The 25,200-nt window shown below is 40.0% G+C and overlaps 1 protein-coding gene and 1 long non-coding RNA gene across 4 annotated transcripts in view; one reads left to right on the top strand and one right to left on the bottom strand.

The window, feature by feature from the left end:
- CLIC5 (chloride intracellular channel 5) overlaps positions 1 to 25,200 on the top strand; it is a 167,623-nt gene that overhangs the window by 46,819 nt on the left and 95,604 nt on the right. Inside the window, exon 1 of one of the 2 annotated variants that reach the window (XM_055136185.1) lies at positions 15,292 to 15,420. The exons of the other annotated variant lie outside the window; for it this stretch is intronic. Coding sequence (XP_054992160.1) covers positions 15,364 to 15,420 — 57 coding nt within the window. The 5' untranslated portion in view covers positions 15,292 to 15,363. Of the gene's footprint in view, positions 1 to 15,291; positions 15,421 to 25,200 lie in introns of those variants that run through there. 2 annotated transcript variants of the gene reach the window in all.
- On the bottom strand, positions 9,303 to 15,791 carry LOC129404279 (uncharacterized). 2 transcript variants are annotated; one of them, XR_008629807.1, is made up of 5 exons: positions 15,480 to 15,791; positions 14,536 to 14,602; positions 14,002 to 14,101; positions 13,372 to 13,469; positions 9,303 to 13,209 (listed from the first exon to the last, which is right to left on the bottom strand). It is a non-coding gene; the product is annotated as an uncharacterized LOC129404279 (long non-coding RNA). The 2 variants fall into 2 exon arrangements; XR_008629806.1 differs by lacking the exon at positions 15,480 to 15,791 and adding an exon at positions 15,074 to 15,212 and having other exon boundaries at positions 9,324 to 13,209.

Genomic DNA, 25,200 nt, shown 5'->3' with positions numbered 1-25,200 from the left:
TTCCCCAGAGGTCCATTCCACAGCTCAGCAGTAGTCCACTCTTGGTAAAAGGAAAATTGATTTCTGATATGGATGGCATGATCAAAGCCAAGCACTCAACTGGAGAGGATTGACTCTTCCTAACAATAAGATAGGGAGTGCTGTATCTTTAATTGCCACTACTTATCACTGTATTCATATGAATTTATCTTTTGTTACTTATCAATTTAAATGATCCTTAACCTGGCTTTAGGGGAGACAGTGTTTCCCTAAAGGTACATCAGCGAGTGACAGAGACCCATCTGGCTCTGCTGCTTTCCAGCAAGGAAATCTGAACAAGCGATTCCACATCTATGAAGATGACTTTTCTGTATTGTCAGAATGGTAATCACTGTATCACTGTCACTGTATCACTGTCATCCTGTTGCTCATTGATTTGCTCTATCGGGCAGCAGTAACGTCTCCATTGTGAGACTTGTTGTTACTGTTTTTGGCATATCGAATACATCAGGAAACTGTTGTCAAATATTCTATACATAGGTCATGAGTCAACAGTTTCTCATTGAGTGCCCCTTCTGTGAGGATGGAGACCGTGAAAATACCTGGCGGAAACTTAGCTGCATGTAATCAGTCAAAGAAATCAATATGAAAAGGCTACATATTATATGTTTCCACTTATATGTTATATATGTTTATATGTTACTTATATGTTACATATATGTTTATATGTTACTTATATGAAAAGATAAAACTCATGAGACAGGTTTTTTTTCTTTTTGGGTCACATCCAGTGATGTGACACACAGGGGTTACTCCTGGCTCTGCACTCAGGAGTTACCCCTGGGAATGTTCAGGGGACCATACGGGATTCTGGGAATGGAACTCAGGTTGGTCATGTGCAAGGCAAATGCCCTACCGATGTGCTATTGCTCCAGCCCCCTCATGAGACAGTTTAAGAAATCACTGGTTCCTGAGAGGCTTTGAGGCAGTAAAGCACAGAGGAATTTGAGAACAATGTGACTGCAACTGCATAATACTATAGAGGGGGAATGCACGTCAGTATATATTTGTTGAAACACACAGGATGTACAACACCAAGTGTGAAGCCATCTATAAACTGTTGACTTTGAATGATGTCATGTCAATGTAGCATTACTGATTATAATATTCATAGTACTCTGTTGTGGGAATCTCAATAGTGGGCTGGGGGGGCTGTGCATAGGTAGAGGTCATATAGGAACTCTGAACTTTCTGCTCAAATTATCTGTGAACCTACAATTTCTCTAAAAATTATTTTTTTGAGAGAGAGAATGCAAGAGCAAGCGAATTTTGTGTCTACCTTCTAGGTCCCTACAACCTCCTGGAGGAGATGGATATGTGTTCAGGTCCTCAAGTGGTGATACATGGGAGTTTTGAGGCCATGTAGGCACAGAGAGCAAGCAAGCTGCCTCCTTTCCTTCTTATTGTTAGATATTTGATCCTCATATGTTACGGGTCATGCAAGGGTCAGCATTATTTATTGTTCAGACAGGAGACCCTTATTCTTTATTGCAAGGATATCCAGTGGTGAATAGTTGTGTGATGAGGGAGAAATGTGTAATGATGTTAACATTCATGGACATAGAGCGTTTCCATAACCAGGGAGCTGGAGCAGAGGAATTGTCATTGGTGAACTTAACTAGTCCACTTTGGCAGGGCTGTTTTACATCCCTCTGCTCTTTAATTTGATGACATCCCCCAGGGAGCCAGGAGCTTGTGAGTAAGGCAGAACGAAGTCAGCCATTTGGCCATTTGAACTTCAATATTGGGAAGCTTCATTATGAGTATGAAGTTTGGTATCTACTGATGCAATTGCCCTGTGGAATGTTCATGGGATGTTAATGGCTCTATATTTGGCTTTATCCATTTTAGGACTTAATTATTTTAGGAAAATGTGACAAAGATTGTGTTTATAAGATGTAAAGAATATTTTTTAAAATAAATTAATGTTTTTAATTTTGGGGGTGGCCTACATCTGGCAGAGCTCAGGGGCTATTCGTGGCCCTGTGGTAAGGAGGTATTTCAGCAGTGCCTGGGGGATGATGCAATGCCAGGAATCAAGTCTAGGCCTGATCCTAGTCTTCTTTCTGCAGTGGAAGCTTGAATTCTGCTCACTGAGTTCTCTCAAAATTTTCAGTTCAGAGTCCATTACTTAAAATATCCATCTTTAGTAATGAAGATGGATATTTGTCCCCTCCACATGCCATAGAAACCAATAAACAGATTATAATTGTACAGTATGATAAATATAATATAACTATATGAAGTATAATGCTATGGACTCATAGTAGATGATGAAGGAATTTCTTTTGTAGGATTTCCATAGGGAATATCCTTCCCTGTGGATTGTAGGTGCAACCAATGAATAAAATCCAATGTCATGGAAAGTTAGGTTGCAAAGGACCTTTGGGCTAATGTCCATCTTTTGTGCAGAGATGTATCCCAAATCTTTGCATGGTGCATTCAATTAAAGAACTTAAGAATAGTTTCAGAGCAATGTGGAAAGAAGTTTGTTATAAACTCAACATATATTGAGTGGTATCAACATTATTTTTTTATGACAGAGCTTTTAATTTATTTTTTAATTTTATTGAGTCACCGTGAGATACTTACAAGCCTTCATGTTTGGGTTGCAATCACACAATGATCAAACACCTATCCCTCCATCAGTGCACATTCCCTGCCACTAATATCCCCGGTATCCCTCCCCCTTTCCCACCCCCCCCTCTGCCTCCATGGCAGACAATATTCCCCAAACTCTCTCTCTACTTTTGGGCATTATGGCTTGCAGCACAGACACTGAGAGGTCATCATGTTTGGTCTATTATCTACTTTCGGCACACATCTCCCATCCTGACTGATTCCACACCAGAGCTTTTTCAATGAATGAAAACCTCTGGAATATCCTCTTCAATGACATACTGAATAGGGGCATTATGTAATTGTCTAAGAAAATGTAAAACTGGAACTCCACAATGGAGACCTCACAGGCATACTTTTGAACAATTTAAGCTAGACCTTGTGTTTCATAGCATTGAAACTGTTTTGACTGCTTCAGGGCCCTCACACACATGCTTTGAGACTGTTTTTCCCATATCAGGATCCTCAAAAATGCTGTTGTTTTATTTCTCCCTTTCAGTGTTCAAATGAAACATTTCCATTTTTCAGGTAGGAGTTATATGTTATTCCAAGAAAGATATTCCCTGTGGAAAATTCTACAAAACGGATTCCTTCATCATCTACAATGAGTCCATAGCATTATCATTCAGATAGCTGATTGTATTTATAATATTGTACAATTATAATCTGTTTATTGGTTTCTATGTTTGTTCTGTGTCCCACAATGGACATTAAGTTCCGCTTAATGGTATTACATCTTATTCTCTGAGTTGCACTTTCTGTTTTTAAGAGTATTTAGTGTATATTAAATTGACGATCAATCTATACATGAGTATGAAACTAATAAAGCTAACCATTGGTAACCACTATTCCAGTAAAAAAATGACTCATATTTTTAGGTTGCTAATGTAGTGCTGTCTTCTGGGTATGGAAGAAAAAGTATTTTTCAATATTGTAGTCTTTATTTCAATTCTGGCTTCCTTGTACATTATAACAGTTCTGGTTTATTTATTTCAATTCTGGTTTCCTTGCACATTGTAAAGAGTAGGAGCACCTCATCTGTATTTTGGACACTGTGTAATACCTCATGGCAGGCCTGGAGTCTTATTCATTAATTTGTCCTTAGCATAGAGCACAACGCCCAGCACAGGAGAACTCACCAAAGTACATTTGCTGAACTTAATCAAAATGAGATATTTGAAGTGCTTTCTGCTTTTTTTCTGGAAGAATGAAAGTGAAGTTATTTGAGGTAATATTCTGATTTTCATCCAACAAGCTTTGGGGGGAGGAGGGTTAATCTTCCTGGCAGATATTAAAAGATTGCCCAATTGAGTTGATATATCACAAAAATGAATTAAAATGCCTCTCTTCCAGAATAAATATTACAGAGAACTACTTATTACAGTGCTGCAGAAATAAATTTCCTCTCTATATACAGCTATGACCAGGTAATAATGTATAGAAACATTTCGTTCTTCTTTTTATGTCAGCCTGAAAGGGAGAGAAGCTGCATTTGTAAAAGGAAATAACAAAGACTAAAATACTGATATGGTAGAATTCTAGGGAAGGAAAAGATTTATAGTAGGTTGTTATCCCGCCATTTAGGATTGATTTTATTTTAATAATGAAATTCAGGTTAGGTAAATTCCATTTCCAAGAAAGAATTTGTAATTTTCTTAATAGTGTTTTATTGCTTTCAGAAATAGTTCCCTGTGTAGGTCAAAGAGCTCAGACAATATAACAAAGGAGTCAAGTAAAGGATGAAGGTTTTCCAGTATGGTCAGGGTCAGGGTATGATTATGCCTTACATTTGTTATCCAGAAACACTGAGCTAGCAGTTAATATCCAGTCTTCATTTCAAATATTGTTTTCTTTCCCTCCTAATTGGAGCTCCTCTGCCCAGTTCTGGGTGGTAGAGGCCTGATAACTGGGTGTTCAGGCCATTGGGGAAATCCCAGGGTCAAACAGTAGTGCTGGAGTTTGGGGCAGGCAGTTATTGGGATCAAGCTCAGGGCCTCATACATTGAAGGCATTCATTGTACCATTAGCACTACCTCAGCCCCAGTCCATAGACTGGATCTTTATTATGTCTGATATTTCACTTAAAAAAAAAGTAAACACATTAATAATAAAAAAAGTACACACTAGTGTTCATTTATTTGGATTATTAAGGTGAACAACACTTAGGAATAAAGTGGGTTTGAATTCAAATCCTAGATCTATTGCCTTCTGGCTAGTTGTGCTTACTGACGAGCCTGTATGTATCAATTTTCTCATCTGAAAAGTAGAGTAATGATAGTAACTGCCTAAAAGACAGAAATTCTTCAAGGGATTAAGTATGGAACTATCTGTGAAAGGCTCTGCACATTTAGAGGGGGGAAAAACTCTTATTCTTTGTTTATGGATCACTTAGATGTATCGTGAATATTCAAAATTATATTTAAACCTTATCTAAACTTCAGGAAAGTTCCCACAGTCCCCATTTTACACATAAAGAAATTGAGGTTCAGAGAGACTTTAACTAGGTAACGAGGTTAAAAGTGACAGTACCAATTTGGAACTTCTGAATCTGAATCTAAGTCTCTTTTCACTATAACGCAAGACATTCTCTCTATGAAAAAAAAGTTCATGAAGCATTATTTTATGATTTTATTGTTTTACTCTGCAATTCTATGTGACTACCTTAAATCCCACATTAGAACCTTTCTCTGCAACTCTGTCCATTTTTCAGTGTTTTTTTTTAAGCTTATTTTGTAATTTAGTCCAGGAGCCTGAAGAATCTCTTCAGTGTTCATGTAAGTGCCTGGAACATTAAAAATAATAATTCTTATTTGCCTCATGAAATAACCTCCTTTTCTGAAGTGCATCACTGTGTAGCTGACTCATGTCTCCCTTAAAATAGCCCTGCAATCTTTCTTTCATCATACAGATCATTTTTGTCCATAGTTCTTATTTTATATCAGTTCTAACTATTGTGGGTATAAATTTCCAGTTGTTAATATCAGAAAATCCAGCTCAAAGATAGTCTGAAGCATATAGGGATTTTTTACTGACCATTAGGACAGTAAATTCTAGGGTATTACTCTAACAAAACATAGGCACCTGGGCTTCTTCTCTAACCTTTGTTTCTTTCTGTTTCCTCTACTCTGAATACGCTTTGCCTGCTACTGGCAAGATAGTGAAAGCATCTCAGAATCATATCCTAGTTTCTTCATAATCTCGGCAGAAGGAAAAATGTTCCCAAATACATTTCTTAGCAAATGTATTTGGTAAGTCCAAAAATTAAGTAGCATTGGGTCCAAGTTGGACTGGAGCAATAGCACAATGGGTAAGCAGGTAGGGCATTTGCCTTGCACATGGGTGACCCGGGTTCGATTCCTCTGTCCCTCTTGGAGAGCCCGGCAAGCTACCGAGAGTATCTTGCCCACACAGCAGAGCCTGGCAAGCTGCCTGAAGCGTATTTGATATGCCAAAAACAGTAATAGCAAGTCTCACAATGGAGACGTTACTGGAGCCCACTCAAGCAAATCTATAAACAACGGGATGACAGTGCTACAGTGAGTCCAAGTTGGTCATTTGTTTATTTTGAACGAACTATTGTGTCAGTGTGCTCCTGCTGGCTAACTCAAGTCAGCTGCTTATCACGGCCATTCCACTTGAACCTAATGATGGATGAAAACACCCAATGTCCAAATTGGGGAAGTCCTTTAATAAGAGTGAGAATGATTCATGTTACAAATAATTGTAACAATCCTTCACTCATCATTTCCAAAGTTAGTGTGGTTATAGAAATTTGCTCATTTCCCTCAGACTTTCTGAAAATGTTCACCGATAAATGAACTGATAATCACTGATAAATGTATATTCATTTATCCGAGTATGAGATCCTAATTTACTATATAGCAAATACTCCTTATTTTGCTTGTTCTCCATCCCTGGTTCACCTTTAACATAATGCCATATTTTGGGTGATTAAAAGATATTTCTAGTTAATTTGCAACATTTTATTGACCAAAATAAAATCAGACATATGGATTAAAGTAGTTTTGGTCAACACTTTGAAATTTTGTTACATAGACTATCCTTGAACTCCAACGGTTTTTAAAAAATGTATTTGTGTGGTAGTTATATGCTTATGTGCTCTTGCCATATTTTAACTAGGAGCTTTGCCATTCAGTAAGGACAATAACCAGAACAGTAAATCCTGCCAAAAACCCACGGTGATGCAACAGAACATGACCTCAGATCACTTTTCTCTCCCTTGGTTTTTCTTTTTCTAAAATCTTGTTGTGTGTGTGTATGTGCGTACATGTATGTGTATGTTTGTATGTGAGTGTGTGAAAGAGAAGAGGTGGGGAGATCTTGGTTCTTATTTATTTTTTTCATCTATGGGTGTCTCTTAAAATGAGTAGAGGAGGGTTCCCAAAATCTCTAAACCAAGTCAGTTTTTTTAAAAAAACCAAGACCAGGGGGCTGGAGTGATAGCACAGCGGGTAGGGCGTTTGCCTTGCACTCAGCTGACCCGGGTTCAAATCCCAGCATCCCATATAGTCCCCTGAGCACCACCAGGGGTAATTCCTGAGTGCATGAGCCAGGAATGACCCCTGTATATCGTCAGGTGTGACCCCAAAATAAAAAATAAAATAAAATAAAATAAAAAATCCAAGACCAGCAAGTTACTGATTCTGCAAATTCAATAACATTTTCTACACTTTTGTCAGTGTCCAACTACAGTAACAAGGCTTAATAACTTAAGTCTTTAATGATGGAGAGACATAAGTTAGAATGCCAGCTGTATTGTTTATCATTACCCATGTCACCTTGAGCAAGTTATTTAACTTCTTTCAGTTTCTTTTTCATCTTTTATTAATTGGGATTCATAGTACTGCCTCATAGGGTTATGGAGATGAAATAAGCTGATAAAGTCATAATAATTCCTGTCACATTTGAGGCTCTCAGTAAATGTTAGTCATTATTATTGTTACATAATCCTTTCTTACATATTAGTTGAAAGAAGTTGACACTGGTGGTGAGATTCGAGCTGAAACATTGTATGACGCCTGAAACTCAATTTCATAACTTTGTAGATCACTGTGCCTTAATAAAAAAAAGCTTAAAAAACAGAATCACTATTAAACTTAACACTACAGTGTCCTCTATAGACTGATATCAGCCTTCAAGTGTCACAATGACGGAATTCTTAGTTGAATAATAGGCTGTGCATGAAAGAGATGCCATTTATTCATTCATTGATCATGTCAATCATTGAACATAAACACTGTGATGAAAGCATTATCAATTTATTGACAAATTTATAGATAAGGGCCATTATATTCTATATAACAGAAACACCAAACTGGATGCCTCTTCTCAGGAAGTTTTCACTTTTACGGGAAAGGTAAGATTCAACCCATGAGAAAATAAGCATGATTCATGTTCTCAGAAAGTTCTAGGAATAGCATAGGCAATGCACACCATTTCCATAAGCAACGCCCCAAACACTGGTAAATAAAATGAGCAATCAGTGAATCAATGATCAATGGAATGAGGGATGGTTATTGATACGAACTCTCAGCCTCCACAGAGAGCCTTTTCTCAGGTCTCTCTCTCCCTTTGCTACATCTTCAAATAGGCAAACAGTTGTAGAAACAAAAATCATTGGTAATGTTAGTTATGCCCAAGGACCCATTCATTTATAAAACAGTAGACTGGATTAGCTAACCTACCCAAATCCCTTCAGGTGCTATCCCTCCCTTTACCTATATTTTATTCTCTTACAGAGACACCAGTGTCAGTGCCTCTATGGCTGCCATCAAGAACTTCAGTTCCTTTAGCTTGGATCTGAAGTGCTTGATATTGTCCAAAAGTCCCACTGTAAAGAATATATAAATGGAGCAAACTAGTGAATGGCTTCAACTATCACTGGGCACATAAGAGAACTTTTAACTATGTTACTGAAACTATATTACATTTCTAGGAAATCTCCCTATTAGAATCATCATCATTTCTTAATAAATATCTTTTATCATTTATATATAAATTCTCTATTAATCCAAATATATAATTTTTCTCCATATATTTTATTACAATTGTTTTGTTCTATTTTATTGATTGATTCAACTTAGAAGTGAAATGTTTGACTAGAAATTTATCGAATTTATACTTCTAAAGTCAATGGTAAGGTTGGTATATTTACACAATGGAATACTATGTAGCTGTCAGGAAACATGAAGTCATGAAATTTGCATACAAGTGGATCAACATGGAAAGTATCATGTTGAGTGAAATGAGTCAGAAAGAAAGAGACAGACATAGAAAGATTGCACTCATATGTGGAATATAATGTAACTGAGAAGTACAAGTTGGCAACGATGCAACTTCTGGCAGATATCTCTCTGGACTTAGTTACTAAAATACTAAATTACAGAAACCCAAAACTGAGAGGCCGCTAAGTGTGGTCACTCGACCTCATACTTCTTCATCCTCAGCAATGGAAAACAAATTGTCTAATGCTTCCTTTTCAGCAGGTCTGACTTTAGGGGAGAGACTCTCCAAACAATAATAGTGAGTTTTGTTGAAATATTGTATGCAATCAAAGTGAAAGTAAAGTGAAATTTATTAGTTACACAGGCGGGGGGGGGGCTTAGGGTGGGGGGCTAGGGGCTTGGGGGGTTTGGGGTGTGAGGGGGCGGGGTGGAGCTATACTGGGATTCTTGGTGGTGAAATATGAGCACTGGTGAAGGGATGGGTATTCGAGCATTGTATAACTGAGATTTAAACCTGAAAACTTTGTAACTTTGTAACTTTCCACAATAAAAAATTTAAAAAAAAATTAAAAAAAAATAAAGTCAATGGTAAGGCAAAATGTGATGTTAAAATTCTGAAACAGTATGTTGAAAGATGTAAGAAAAGAACCTGGTGGATTTACATACTTAAAACAGTTTTAAGATTTTGATGATTTTAAAAATCGCATACAGAAAATTGCTTTTTTGGTATACAGTTTTATATATTTTAGCATATGCAAAATGTTTGCAATTACCACCATAAAGGAAACACAAATAACTCCATCATCTGAAAAAGTCTATTTGTGCTTAATACTAATAAAGTGTTTATTTCTTAGTAAATAAACTACCCCTCTTAATAAGTGACTCTCCCTTAATAAATGACAGTCACTGATTTACTCTATCTCTTTAACTTTGCCTTTCTAGAATGTCAGATAAATGGCACAATATGTGACATTTTGATACTGGCTTCTTTTACTAAATATAGTTAATTTGTGATTCATATATGTTTTGCACCTGTTAATAATTCATTTCTTTTTCAATCATATACCATTCATCTTCCCACTGGGGGACCTTGGATTATTTTAGTTTTGGGTCAATTATAAATCATGTTGTTATGTTAAAGTACAGTTTTGGTAAGAACTTACATTTCCATTTCTATAGGAAATTAAATGTGATAAATGGTAGTTGAGTCATATGTATGTATAATTTGCACTTTATGTGAAACTACTAGGCAGTCTTTAAAAATCTGCAATTTTTCATTCCTACAATAATATGTGAGGGTTCCAGGTGCACATTCTTGCTGATACGTGGTACTATCATATGTATATATATATTTTAATTATTTTCATAGGTGTAGTGTTCTTTTTAAATTGGCATTTTCCCACTGAATAATAGTTTTTTCATGTAATTATTTGCTTCTTGTATGCCTTTTACATGAAGATTCTGTTCATATATATATATTTTTAGTTGATTTCTTTTATTCTATTTTCTATTGATAAAATTCCTTATAAAATCTGATATAAATACTTTACTCCTCAACTCTAAAGTCAGGTTATATATTCTTCTTTTGGATAGCATATTTATAGATTAGATTCCTTTCATTTAAATTTCTTATCTTTATGGAGAGAATTACTTATAGTTATTCAGCTTACTTATATTTATTGTCTTCTTGTCTGTGGAATTTGACCTTTAATATTTGATATTAATATAATTTATTTTATTTGGGGGGTAATTATAGCTGGAAGTTTATAATTTTATTTAATTTTTCTAAGAATCCTTGTTTTTGATTCATTGATTTTTCTTCACTGTTTTATCTTTTATCAAATTCTTCATTTGTCTTCCTACATTTATTTTATTTCTTTTTGCTATGTGTTAGCTATTGCTTTTTAGCTTTGTATAAACTTAGAATATTTAATACTTTTAATATATTCTAAAAAGAACATTTCACATAAAACATTATTTTTAGGTATGTCACAAATGTTACTATGCTGTAAATTCATTTGTGTACAGTTAAACTATTCCTTAATTATCCTAAAGACTTTGTTGTTGGCTAAAAAACTTTTTTTTGTTTGTTTATTTTTATTTATTAATTTTTCCTTTTTGGAATACCCAGCGATGCTCAGGGGTTACTCCTGGCTTTGCACTCAGGAATTACTCCTGGCAGTGCTTGGGGGACCATATGGGATGCCGGGGATCGAACCCGGGTCGGCCGCGTGCAAGGCAGACGCCCTACCCGCTGTGCTATCGCTCCGGCCCCCTGTTGGCTAAAAAACTTTTAAGCTACACAAAAATGTTGTATAGCTACTCAATACTTAGAGAATTTCTAGAATTATTTTTACTTAATTAAATTGATTAGATTATGGTAAAATTTGTTTGTTTTGTGACCTAGAATAGAGCCTAATTTGGTGAAAGCTCCAGGTATATTTGCTCTTTCTCTTTTCAGATTTATTTTCCTCCTTTTAGTTTGGTCAGTTTTTATTTTATATATTTTGAAACTCTATTATTAGGTGTATGCAGACATTGGATTGTGCTTTTTTTCTTTCTTTTTTTTTCTTTGCTTTTTGGGTCACACCTGTCCATGCACAGGGGTTACTCCTGGCTCTGCACTCAGGAATCACTCCTGCTGGTGCTCAGGGGACCATACGGGATGCTGGGAATCGAACCCGGGCCGACCGCGTGCAAGGCAAACGCCCTACCTGCTGTGCTATTGCTCCAGCCCTGAATTGTGCTTTTTTTCTTTTAATTTATCTACAAGGTTCATTATGCTGAAGTGATGCTCTATAATAGATATGCTTGGGTAGTATTTATTTTATTTTTAATCCAATCCAACAATCTTCTACTAAAGCATTAATTTAGTTTATGACTTTAGAGAATTTACATTTAGTGTAAGTACATATATGCTTGGCATTAGTAGATCCATTTTATTATTGATCTTCTGTTTTCTCTTTCTCCCCATCATTCCTTTAAAGATATCTGAATAGCTCTTGCTATTACATTTTATTTTACTGATATGCTTTTTACTATGCCTCTTTATACAACTTTTATAGTTGATTCTTTATGAATGGTTGTAGTATACATACCTAACATTTTAGTTTACAACCATAATTTAAATAAAAATATTTAAAAACTATATAAATCCCTGTCCCTTCACCTTTTATGGCATATCATTCAATATATTAAAAATTCTATTTGATGTTATAATTTTGCAACAATCATACATTTGCAAGTTTCTTTTCTTTTCTTTTATTGGGGCCATGGCAGTGTTTTTGTGAATTATTCCAGTTTTAGTTATATTCTGTCAACTTGAACACTAAATATGTTTGTGAGGTTATTTTCTGCTAAATATTTATCCAAAATTTTGCCAAATATGTGAAACTTTGAAATATAGCCTTTGATTATGGAAGTGTTGTTTTCTGTATAATGCTGGAATTGACTCCTATCAATTATAGCCTAGGCATTAGACAGTAATTAAAACATGGAGTCATTTTTATCTTAAACTAAATAAGAATGTGAAATTAAAAAGTAGAAAAATACACAGAAATATTATGTGACCTAACGTTTCTTCTTTCTTTTTCTTGGTAATGCTAGGAATCAAATACTAGCTTCATTTATATGCAACATGGGCTTTCCCATGGGCCCCTATGTCCAGTTCTAGACTTTGAAGATTATTTTATTTTGCTTCTTGGGTCACACCCAGCGATGCACAGGAGTTACTTCTGGCTCATGCACTCAGGAATTACTCCTGGCAGTGCTCGGGGGACATATGGGATGCTGGGAATCAAACCCGGGTAGGCCGAGTACAAGGCAAATGTCTTACCCGCTGTGCTATCGCTCCAGCTCCTAAATTTGAAGTTTTATAACTCCAAAACTATCAGTTATCTTTAGAGATGTCCAAATGGGAGCAATTATCTAGAAATTTTTTTAAATGGTATATTTTCAGATAAGCAATATATATTCGGAGAAAAAAAAGCTAGGATTTGAGATTAATGAAAGTTGAGGTCATATCATACATTGTTTAAACCATAGGTAAGAAGACAATCACAGTGTTTTTCAATCATCTTTCATCATATGCATACATTTTATTTATCTCATACATTTTCTTTACCATGTTGCCTTTGCAAATATTGTTTGTACTCTGAGAAGCAGAGAAAGAATGAGTCTGTGGAGTATGCAGTGAAGGTACAAGTCTCCCTCTGTACCCTTGTCTTTCCCATAATATTCAGTCACTGACTAGGAATGTACAGCTGTGAAGGTCACCGTTTCTCTGAAAGACTCGGGTGATGTCAGCCTGAAACCAAGGAGGAGGAGAGCAATTAAACCTCACCTTGATTTATCTATAATGTATGATGAGGATTGCTCCTTGGAGTTGGTGACTACTTTCTATAGTGAGAAGACATTTGTATTTGTAATTTATGAGAAAACAGCCTGCTATAAAGGATGGTCAAGATACCTTGCTATCTCTTCTCCTTATCAGTTGCTGGACCACTCATGAATGTTCAGGCGGAAGTGCCTTCTGCTCTGTGAGATCTTTCCTTCTTTTTTTTCCTGCTGTAGGACAGAACACATGCAAATTAGCTAAAATAGAAGGTGCAGAAAACAAACAGATGTTGACCAGATCCTAGATGCAAAAGACATAGTGCCTATTTTTTTCCCCCCGTAGTGCCTATTTTTAAAGGAAATGAAGGGTGGGGCATAAGTTAGTACAACCACTTTAGAAACCCAAATATCTGTCTTTTTTTCTTCAGAATGGCCTCATACTCTATAATGTAAAAATCCATCTTATATAGATCACAGCCAGGAGAAATCTATTCAATTGAGTGGATGTTTGAAAGATAGAATATTCATAACAGCAATATGCATGGTAGTTATTAATTGGAAACTGTATAAACGTCCATCAGTAGAAGAATAGGTAAAGAAATTGTGGCAAGGAAAATGGATATTTACAACTATAGAGCAGAAAGAATAAATCTCAGAAACCTGAAGAGTCAACACAAAGAAGTCAGACAGTAAGGCATATACAGTTATGTTCCCTCTAAGACTTAGACATGACTAAACCTGGAAAAGTCAGGAAAACGGTTACCTTGGTCTTGAGAGAGAGGTTGGTGTTGAGGGGAGGGTAGAGAGGGGCGTCCAGGAGAAGTTCCTAGGAGTGTGCCTAACATTTTATTTCTGCCTGGTGCCTGTTTCAAGGGTAGATTCATTGTGAACATTCAGGGCGCTTTTTTTTCTGTGTGTGGTATTATACTACATTCAGTCCCCTGCGCCTCCCCCCCGCCCCCCCAACACACACACATACACATATACACAAGAGGGAAGAACGGAAATTTAAAAACAAGAATACGGAAGGAAAAACTAGGGGGGGGAAGTAAAGAAACATGAATAAAAGAAGGATTGTGGGAAAACCCAAGTCCAGAAGGTTAAAAAACAGGGATCCGTCTGGGGGCAGCACCTGGCCCCGTTGTCTCACCCTCAACCCCACCCCACATGCCTGTCCAAGCCCCTGCCCGGTGCCCTATCCCACTTGCCCAACAAGAGGACAACAAAAGCCCCGTTTCTGGAGTGGGGTCGGGGGACCTTTCCACCCTGCCCTCGCCCCAGGCGCTTCTCCGCATACCTCTTCTCCACCCTGAGCGGTGCTGAGGGCTGGAGCTTTCCAAGTGGGTAACCCTGCAGGAGAGGAACTTGGAGGAGCGAAGGGCTCATTAATGAAACATAAGACTTAAAACCACCTGCGGTCTCCTCACCATCTCTCCTCTCCCCTTCCCCTTCTCCTCCGGTCTCATGCGCTTCTCCTCCTCCTCCTCTCCCCCACTCTTCTCCCCCTTCTCCTTCTCTCCCCTCCTCTCTTCTCCTCTACCCTCCTCTCCCTCCCCCTCTCTTCTCCTCCTTCTCCGCCTTTCCCCAAACATCTTCTAGGCCTCCCAGGCGCGGGCGGTGCGGGGCCGGCCGGGCTGCAGGGCGGGGACCCCGGGATCGCGGGGTGCCGCCCCCGCCCCCGCCCGGGCTGACCCCGCCCCCGGCCGCTGGCTATTTTGGGCGCGTTGGCAGCGACTGCGGGATCGCTGTCCGGCTCCTGTGACACCTCCTTGCGGCCCAGCACTTGTTGCTCCCTGGACCTGCAGCCACCAGCGTCCCCATACCCCCGAGCCCACCTTGTTCCCCGCTCGTTGCCTGTCGCCTCCGGGCTTCTTTTCAAGCAATCACTCGGGACACCGACCTCATAGGCACCGCTGTCCCAGGCTTGAGAAATCGATTATTATTATTATTATTTTTAAAAAAAAGGGAGAGGGGGCGAGAGACAGAGAGAGAGAAACAAGCCAGCCGGCCGCCGAGAGCAGCCAGGGGGCCGGCCCCCAGCGCAGGAGCGCAGAGCGCTGGCCCGGGCGCCGCAGCGGTGGCGCCTCCACGGCAGGGCACCGGGGCCCCGGGCGCCGACGGCGTGATGGACGCGGCGACTAACGGGGACGACAGGGACCCCGAGATCGAACTCTTCGTCAAGGTAGGTGGGCAGCGCCCCCGCCCGCCGGCTGCACCTGCTGCGTGGCCAGCGCGCCTCACCTCCTGGCTGGCTCACGTGTCCCCGCAAGCCGCGCTGGGACGCGGGGCTCTCCCCAGGGAGGGCGGCCCAGCACAGGCGGCCCCGGAATGGCTTTTCTGCAGGCCAGCGCCTCGCTTCGCTGGGGCCGCGGGGCCGGAGGGACTCAGGTGCAATCTGGCAGGTGTCTGTCTTCAGGGAGAGAGTGCAGGCAGCTTGGCAAACCCCCTGCAAGACGGGGCTTACGGCTCACCGGGTCACCTGTCCTGTCCCCTGTTCCACGGAGCGTTGTTCTGGAGACAGCTTCAGGGAGATGGCGCAAAACGGGATCTGTCAATCTTTCTGCTAAAATGGGGGGTTGAGGGGGTCGGAGGGAAAGGGGAGGGGTGGGGGAAGAAAAGGAACGTTCAGATAGATTGGCAAAGCAAAAACAACACTACTTGGAGACCTCTTTCTGGCTTTTAAGCTCAGAGCTAATGAAAGGTGTCCAGGAGGGAACAGGGAACAGACGTTTTCTTGCCTTGGGACCTGCATCAAACAGCTTCACTCAGGGACTTGATTACTGTCGTCCAAACTGTGGTTGTATAAAAGGATAGCAGGAAATGCAAAGGGCTCATTTGGCCAAAGGGAAACTTTCTTGTCAACCTCTTGTCAACCTGTGACAGGGAATACAGGGGCTCAGTGCAAAATTCAGTTAAGTCCCTGCTCCTTGGACAGAAAGTCTAATGACAAATGGGGTTACCTTTCCTTTGCAGCCCCTACGAGGGAGATGGGAGAGGAGGCAGCCTCCTCAGTGAGACTGCTAGTGTAAAGTGAAAGAAACATTTGATCAGTCTCTCCAGCTGCATAGTCACTGGAGGCAGGAAACCTGAGGCTTAGGAGAGTGGCCTCCAAGTGTTGCAGTGTGAGTCACCAGGACTCGGGCAGCGGCAGGGAGCTTGAGCCCCAGGACCTTTCACAAGGAATCATGGGGCCCTGGTGAACCAGAGGCCACCTGACTAAATTTCAAAGACAGTCGCTATAACTGGGAAGACGCTGTTTTGTCCAAGTACTTCTTATCTACAGTGCTAATGAAACACATAGCAAGAATTTTGCAAAGGAAAAAAGTACGAGTTATATTTAAATTATGATCATAAGTATAAATTATGGGCCGGAGCAATAGCACAGCGGGTATGGCGCTTGCCTTGCATGTGGCCAACCTGGGTTCGATTCTTCCACCCCTCTCAAAGAGCCCAGTAAGCTACTGAGAGTATCTCGCCCGCACGGGAGAGCCTGGCAAGCTACCTGTGGCATAATCAATATGCCAAAAACAGTAACAAGTCTTACAATGGAGTTGTTACTGGTGCCCGCTCGAGCAAATCGATGAGCAATGGGATGACAGTGATACAAGTACAAATTATGATCATAATCCTTTAGTACCTAGTGCCTTTTGAAGCCTGAAAACACAATAAGACAGGGTCAGAGAGACAGAGACAGAGAGACAGAGATAGACAGAGAGACAGAGAGAGAGAGAGAGAGAGAGAGAGCTCTAGTGGGTTGAAGTGCTTTGCATACAGGAAGCCTGGGTTTGATCCCTGGCACTCAGAACCCCTTGCTTTTCCAAGCACAGATCTGAGAGTAGCCTCTGAACACTGTGGGTTTATATCCAAAGCCAAAACTGATAATGATGATGATGATTAGTAGTAATAATAATAATAACAATAATAATAATAACAATAATAATAATAAATCAGCTGTGACTTAGTTTACTCTTGAAAAGTCATCTGTCCTAGTTGGCCCAGCCAACCACAAAAGTTTGCTCAAGTTCTTCAGCTGGGTTTTACATTCTTTGTTGGTTTGTTTGAAAATTATCCACAGAAATGACACCTGTGATTTCACAATACTTGCTTTTCTCACTTGTTTCTCTTCCTTAAAAATAATGCGAGTTCTGTCACCTTTGTCTTGATTTTCAGGACCCCACCCAGCTAATGAAAGCGATCGTGCACCCTCCCTCCCCCCTCGCCAAGGTCTGTAAAAGGTGTCCTGAACCTCAGCTTCCAGGCCTGAGGCCCAGAGAGTGAATAGGGAAAGCTTCAACAAAGCCCAGAGTTCTCTGTTCTTCTTGAAGAAAGCTATTCTAGGCTTTCTCAGATTCCCTGAGAGCAGGTAGTTTCAGTGTCAAGTTCCTGGAAGATATTTGAAACAAATTGACTCTTTAGAAGCAAAGGAGCCCTTTGCCCCACTACTTAGTGTGGAAATGAATTCTATGGGCATCTTGGAATTTCAGGTTGGCAGTTTATAGGTTTTCTCCACTTACATAAAAAGCTCATTATACAGTCTGCATACCTCCTTCACCCCCAACCAGCTCACACATCCTATAGAATTCTAAAATACCTGTGCTATCATTTTTTTCCTGAAAGAAAGACAATTTGATAGAGAGACGGAGATAGAAAGAGAGAGAAAGAGAGACAGAGACAGAGAAAGAGAGTGTGATAATGTGACAGAAAGACAGAGAGACAGATACAGGCATAGAGAGTAGCCTTCATGGTTAATTCAAAACCAGAAAGATGAGGGAACAAAAAATCTGAGAGAAAAGCTTGTTTTATTCCACAACTCACCCTTACCCTCTATTCACCCCCCACCCCCACCCCCTGCCCTATCCAACTTGAGATTTGAGCTCTTGGGTATAATCATTACTCACAGGGACAAGGAAAGACTGGAGATACTGTGAAATCAAGAAGCTATCTTGGCTTTGACCTGTCTCATTTTAAGGAGGGGATGTCCTCATTTACCAAACTTTGATGTTTCTTAGCCTATGATTTCCTTAGAAAGAAAGGCCTTCTTATTGAGGGTGTTAGGCAGCCAAAACAATTTCCAAAGAGAGGTTAATTTTAGAAAGCCTCTAAGAAGACCAGGCCCACCCAGTAATATTTGTGATATTTGTCATTTTTACCAGATTTCTGACCCCACTCCACCCTACCCCAGCTTGTCACCAGATAGGTCATTAGAATCCTTGGTCACTCGGGAAGTTGCAAGGACATTTGATTCTGTTGACATAAATTAGAAGTCATTATCTGTTATTATTACCATTGCTGCTGATAGTCACAATAAGAAATGATAGCATTTGGGACTTATGAAATACCCTAACACCTCATCCCATCTGATCCTCAGTATCTTTGTTCCTGAGTCTTGGTCATTCATGTGAAAAATGAAGAAAACAAGTCCAAGTGACTCACTGGGACCTCATGAGTCTTAAATGCTGTCAGAACACTCTGTGAGCTGTAGTTTACTCTCCTCGTAACAGCCTCCTCAGAAAATCAGAATGATGATTAGTCTTATTCTCTGGTTGAACCGCACTTATCAGAGAGCATGTGAAATGACTAGAAGTAGACTAGATTTGGGTCTTCAGTCCAGCAGTTTGGATTATACAATTCTTTTACTTTTTTCTAAACATCTTTATATCAGGCCTTGCACTTTTTTTGTCAAGGGAGGGTTTTCAGGATGATAATTTTTAGTAGCTTCCTACTTCCTTTTATGTATTCATAGAAGGATGTCAAAGAGCCTGCTCATTCCTGTCTCTGCTCCAAGTATAGGACATTTAAAAAAATCTTTGCCTTAGTGTTTTTAGTTTCTTCATTTAATATCTTCATATATAATAAGAAAGATTTGCTTTGCTTTGTTGTTTGGGGTCACACTTGGTGATGCTCAGGACTTACTTCTGGCTCCACACTTAGAAATCACTCCTAGCAATGCTGGAGGGCTATATGCAGTGAACTGGGGTCAGCTGCATGTAAAGCAAGTACCTTAACCCCTGTACTTTCTCTCCATAGAATAAGAAAGCTTTGTGTAGATAAGCTTTCATTTGAATGTTCCACGATAATCTATGGATGGGACAGATGTTTGGAAGCACATGGCCTATATTCAAGTATTGTCTCTGCCTCTCATTAACAAATTACTTCTCTGAGCCTTTATAACTCTCTAAATAAGAGACATTATGGTGGATGGTTACTAGAACTTTGGCATGGGCATGGTATGATATATACATTTGTCAAGGTGTACAACCAAATTCCTGATACATACACAGTATTACATATCAATGTCATACCAATAAAATATGAAATACATAGAATAAAAACAAACATGTTTCCAAACAAAATAATCAGGTCATTTCTTGTCTGAATTAAGATAGTTGATTTAAGAGTGAAAGGAAGGGTACTACCAGTAATTAATCTGAAACAACAGATAGAATCAAATGTTGTTGAGGACCAAGAAACAAATGCCCCTCCTTCCCCCATTTATGTAAATGATGTTCCACACATTTGCTGTAAACATTCCACAGAAACAAGTTGTGATGGTCCTTTGTAAAGTAAATATTGTTATAAATACCTTCACTCTAAATATGATACATGTCCCAGGATAGATAGAGCTGGTTTTGATTTGCAAGTCCCTGATTTGCCTTAAGGTGCAAAGGCATGTCTATTTTTAACTGATAGGGCTATTTTGGGAATAAATTTTACTATATGCATCTTGGACTTTGATCAGAAAGGGAAGACAACAGATTAGAAAATTAATTTTGACTACAATTGATTGAAAGAGAAAAGAGCATGGCAGTAAAGGTGAGGTGGAAAGTGATTTGGAAAGACAAATAAAGGATGTACTGAGTTCATTTGATCATAATTTTTCTTTTCCCTGTATTGACTCCTCTGCACTCCTTCCCATACCTAGACTTCAGATGTAAGTGAAGATAATGGTGATCTAACTTGTCCTGAATATCTCCCAAAGTAGGGGCATGGGTTTTAGCAGAAACTAGTAATTCAACCTCAGCCACATATTCAAATCATTTTATAATGTTAGATGCTAAGTTGGTAGTTAGGTTGGCCAATTAAAGAAGAGTCTCAGTAGATGGGATCCAAAATTAACATCTTTTGGCCCCACCTTTAGGGGGCTTCAGCTTGTAGCTGTAGGGGAGTCATTGGGTCATAATCAGAGAGGGGTCTTGACAGTCTGCTACACCTGTGTAGTGTGGTAGTGAGGCTTCAAGTCTAGAATTTCTTGTAGTCCCTGGAAATGATGGCTGTGAGTATGCTGTTGATCTACTGCTTGAATAGATGTTGAAAGATTCTAAAGCCCTTCCCCAGGACTCTAGAAGAGTTAGGGCTTGGATTGTTCTAGTCCACCAGTGAACCAACTGGTGAACCACCAGTTCAGCACTGGGAAAATAAAAGAATCCTGCCGATTGTCTGATAGAAAGGACTAATCATTTAATTTACTGGGTGATCCAAAAGATTCTGGCAGTGGTGCAGGGCATGAGTTGAATCACACTGATCCACGGTGTGGTCATCTGACTTCCAGCAGAGACAGGAGCAAATCTGGTGACCTTCCCTTTATGAGCTCAGGAGCTGACCAACCATCCATTACCAGATTTTCTCAGAAGCTCCTCTAAACTCAGGCTCATTTGGTTTTGGTGTCCCCTTCATCACATTAAAAGACTATTCTGTCCCACTGTGCCTTGAGTTTGCTCTGCAGTCAATAAGCCAATAAACAAATTCAACTTTGAGTGTCAGACTGTTACTCGCTGTGTGTTATGACAGGTTTCTTGGCTTCTTTGGGCTGTACTTTCCTTACCAGTGCCTAGCTGCTGACAACACTGCATGGTCTATGAATAGATGTAACCATTGCATGAGCTGTGTATAGCTCTAAGAGAGAATTAAAGCCTCCTTTGTAGGTGCAGTTGAGCCCAAATAGAAGTCAGGCCCTTGTGATTCTCTACTTTGGTGTACCCAAGATGCCCCAAGTCCTAGACTCAGTTCCTGATTGCTCTGGTTCATTGCTAGAGCCAGAAGCACAGGATTCTATCATCCTTACTGTGCTTCCTCTGGTAGGGATGATGATGGGCATGGAGCTGGAGGCTTCTGGAAGACAGTTCCTGCAGTAAGGTGGCTGGCCTGATGATAGATGAGGTGCAGATCCAAGCCTATAATTTATTCAAGATCAAGAGTGTTGATTCTTCCTGTTAATTGTTCTTTCCTCCAAGGGAGATTCCAGTGTTGGGCCAGAATGCCTCAAACTCTCCAGGGGTGTTGTACCAGTTGGATGGAGCAGTGCTTCATGGGTGTTATACTTTTTCCATCAACTGACTCACCCAAAAGTTTTATTCTTTGTTGAGAAAAAAAGTTCTGGAATCTGGGTTCACTGTTCCCATAAATGCCCTGGACTCTGCAGACTGTCTCACTTTGTCCCCAGTAACCTGCAGTGTGGCAGAGTTACCGCTGTTCTACTGGAAAACATATGCATATGTTTGCATGTACTATCTGTCCTGACTGTAGGGAAAACATAGTTAGCTCTTGATATCTGAGATCTTTTAAAACCGTTACCCAGGAGACTTACTCAGTTATCTTTGTCAGGAAGGGTGGAGGAGCAGAAATCCTGAAGGAGCAAAGTGATTTAGATTGGTTTCCTGAAGAGGTGAGTCAGTGAAAGGCTTCTCTCCACCCTGGGCCTATGACCTTCTCTCAGCACCCATGTATGGTCCGGGGGATCAGAAATTTCCCTTCCAGCTCTCTGAGCATCCACTTTGAAAATTAGTGTATTTTTTGTCAAGGAGTATCTTAGTTCTGAGATGTGACGTTCTTTAAGGGTAAGTAAGGTAGTGTGCTCTCAGAAAGAAAATACATTCTTTCTGGGTGAAAAAAAAATGGAGTTTTTAACTTCCAAACATACCCTCTTGTCCTGCTGTTCTGAGAGAATTCTTTGAATTTTATTTATTGAAAGACTCCTGGGGAACAGTGAATAGGTCTATAGGTCTCAGCTTTTTTGGCATGTGAAAGACACTGGAAAATCTCTTTAATTGAATTTACTTAGGTCCTGCCTCTAGAGACTCAGATTCTGAAGGTCAGGGTTAGCCATTGGTATCCATATCCTTAAGAAACTACACTTGTGTGATTAATCAAAAAGTAGGGCCGCAGGCCCAGACCATGGATAAGAAGGGCTGAATTAGCCTGTAGGATGTCCAGAGGGCAAGAGGATGTTCAGACCCCAGCTAAAGCCTGTCATAGGAGGGAGAAGGCTGAGGCTTAATACCTAATTATATGTTTATTATGGAGCTAGAGAGATTCTACACTGGTTAAGACTCCTGCCTTGAATGTGGTAGACTGAGGCTTGATTTCCAACACTGCATGTGGTCCCCTGAGCTTCCCCAGGAGTGATCTCTGAGTACTACCAGGTGAGGCTCAAAAAATAAATAAATAAATGAAATATAGACAAAAACTTATTAGCATGAACCTCCCCAGATTTTAACTAAATGTAAACCAAGGGGGAAAGGAGTGTTTTCAACCATTTTTTAATAACTCACTCTGATTCCTTTGTATATTTTTAAAAAATGATATATGAGTGACAAATACTTTTAGAAGCTGGGTGTAAAGGATATATTGGTAGGATAAAGACCTTTGAAAGGTAAGATAGAAGCCAATTAATCAATCAGTCATTATCATCATTATCCTGTTGATTGTCGATTTTCTCAAGTGGTCTCAGTAATGTCTCCATTCATCCTAGCCCTGAGATTTTAGCAGCCTCTCTTTACTTGTCCTTCCCAACGGTGCTGCACTGGAGGCTCTTTTAGGGTCAGGGGAATGAGACCCATCATTGTTACTGGTTTTGGCACCACAGGAAGCTTGCCAGGCTCTCCCATATGAGCAGGAAACTCTTATTATAAAACATATTTGTGGAGCTACCTAATCTATCCCAGTCTTTGTGACATCAAAAGGGGAGGGATGAAAGATTTTTTTAAAAAAATATGATTTCTGAGCAACCTGCTTCGAACTAAGAAATGCAAAGAGGGCTCAGTCACAAGCATGACAAAGAATGAAATTAGGGGTGCGAAGGGAGGAGCAGTGTGACACTAAGGATGTGGCCCATGTGTAGCTGAAAGTCTGTGGGACCTAAGTTGTTCTGTTTATTTGTTTTGTTTTTAGGTCACACAGAGCAGTACTTACTTCAGAATCTATGCTCAGGGATCACTTGTGGTGGTAAACAGGAAGTCATACGTAGTATGTGGATTAAATCCAGGTCATCTGTGTGGAAGGCAAGCACCATCCCCTGTATTATCTCTTTGGCTCCATAGTTGCACTCTGAAGAGAGATCAGTGTCCTGAGAGTAGCTAAGAGCAGTCGGCCATGTTAGATCCAGCCCCCATCTGGAGGGAAGGATGTTTCAGGTTCAGTGGCTTATCAGATTGACTGAAAATAAATTATATAGAGCAGTATATAGTAGGAACTCAGAGATGAATTAAAAGCCACAACAGCCACCCAAAGGATCACAGTGAGACAAGGTTTCATGGCAGATAAATGGTTTTTTTTTGCACTCTTGTAATTCATAGGAAAGTTGCTGGAAGTTTCCACACTGGGTAGGACCTTGATTTGTTCTCTGTTTAGAAAAAAGGCATATATTCATTGGGCATTAATGATCTCACAGTAAGGACATTTGCATTTTAGCAGCAGCTCTGTCAAATATATTCATCTGTGTAGCTTTTCTTTTTTTGCTTTTTGGGTCACACCCAGCGATGCTCAGGGGTTACTCCTGGCTTTGCACTCAGGAATTACTCCTGGTGGTGCTTGGGGGACCATATGGGATGCCGCAGATCGAACCCGGGTTGGCCGCATGCAAGGCAAACGCCCTACCCACTGTGCTATTGCTCCAGCCCCCTGTGTAGCTTTTCTTAAGGTCAACTTTCCTCTTCACAAATGGGAATCCATGATCACAAAATCACAGAATTTTTTATTTGGAGAGGCTTCTCAGACATCCTCTTACATTCTTCTTTTTAAATTCACAGTATAATATTTTGGAAGACATGCTATATAAATTTAAGGAAATGAAGTAAGCTAGAATGGCATTTACCATTGCTTTTATGGCGTTACAATAAAGGGAGCCTTGAGGCCGAGACCAAGAGGGAAGATACTCAGTATTGCTAACAGGGTAATGTAATAAGACCAAACCAGGGTTGAAAGTAAGAATATGATGGAAGGGGTGATATTAGTACATATTTGGACACAGGCCATAGAAGAAGCCCGTGGAAATATAGGTCAGATGCTGAAATTTAGGATTACAAGGATTAACTGTTTCCTATTTGGGGGCTGGTGGTGCCATTAGTATACCTGACTGTTATTATCTACAATTTGATAAACTGAATGCTGATAAACAAATTGAGCTTGCTGTTTAGGGTTCTCTGTGTGTGTGCATGTGCATGTGTGCACACGTGTGTGTGTTGTGGGTGCTACTGGGAAACTAGGGTGGGATCTTCCCAGCAGTGCTTGGGAGCCTGGGGGCCACTCCCAGTATTACTCACCATGTAATGCCTCCGATCCTTTGAGCTATTTCCTGCCCTAAAGTTTCTATCACATTGAAACCCCATGAATTCATGATAGAAAGAGTTATTGGGCCAGAGAGATAGTACAGTATGTAAGACATCGCTTTGCCTGTGCCTGACAACAGATTCAATGACTACATGTGGTCCCCCAAGCCCTGCCATGAGCCAGGAGTAAGCCAGGAGTAAGACTCAGTAGGCATAGATGGGTGTGGCTGGCTCTCCCACTCCCCAAAAGAAAAGAAACAGTGCTACTGAAGAAAAGCATTATTCTTCTGGCTTTATGAGTGTTTTGTTTGAGGTGATGAGAGGCCAGTGAAGTGCAGTTGTCCATTAGAGTGCTGGGAAATCAGAAATAAGAAGGTCAAGGCTGGGGATATGGATCTGACTGTTGAGAGCTATAGTTG

This window comes from Sorex araneus, chromosome 4 (genome assembly GCF_027595985.1).
Source record: "Sorex araneus isolate mSorAra2 chromosome 4, mSorAra2.pri, whole genome shotgun sequence".
NCBI classification, from domain to species: domain Eukaryota; kingdom Metazoa; phylum Chordata; class Mammalia; order Eulipotyphla; family Soricidae; genus Sorex; species Sorex araneus.
Note: the sequence above shows the minus strand (reverse complement) of the source record. Positions and strands in the feature narration are given on the sequence as shown.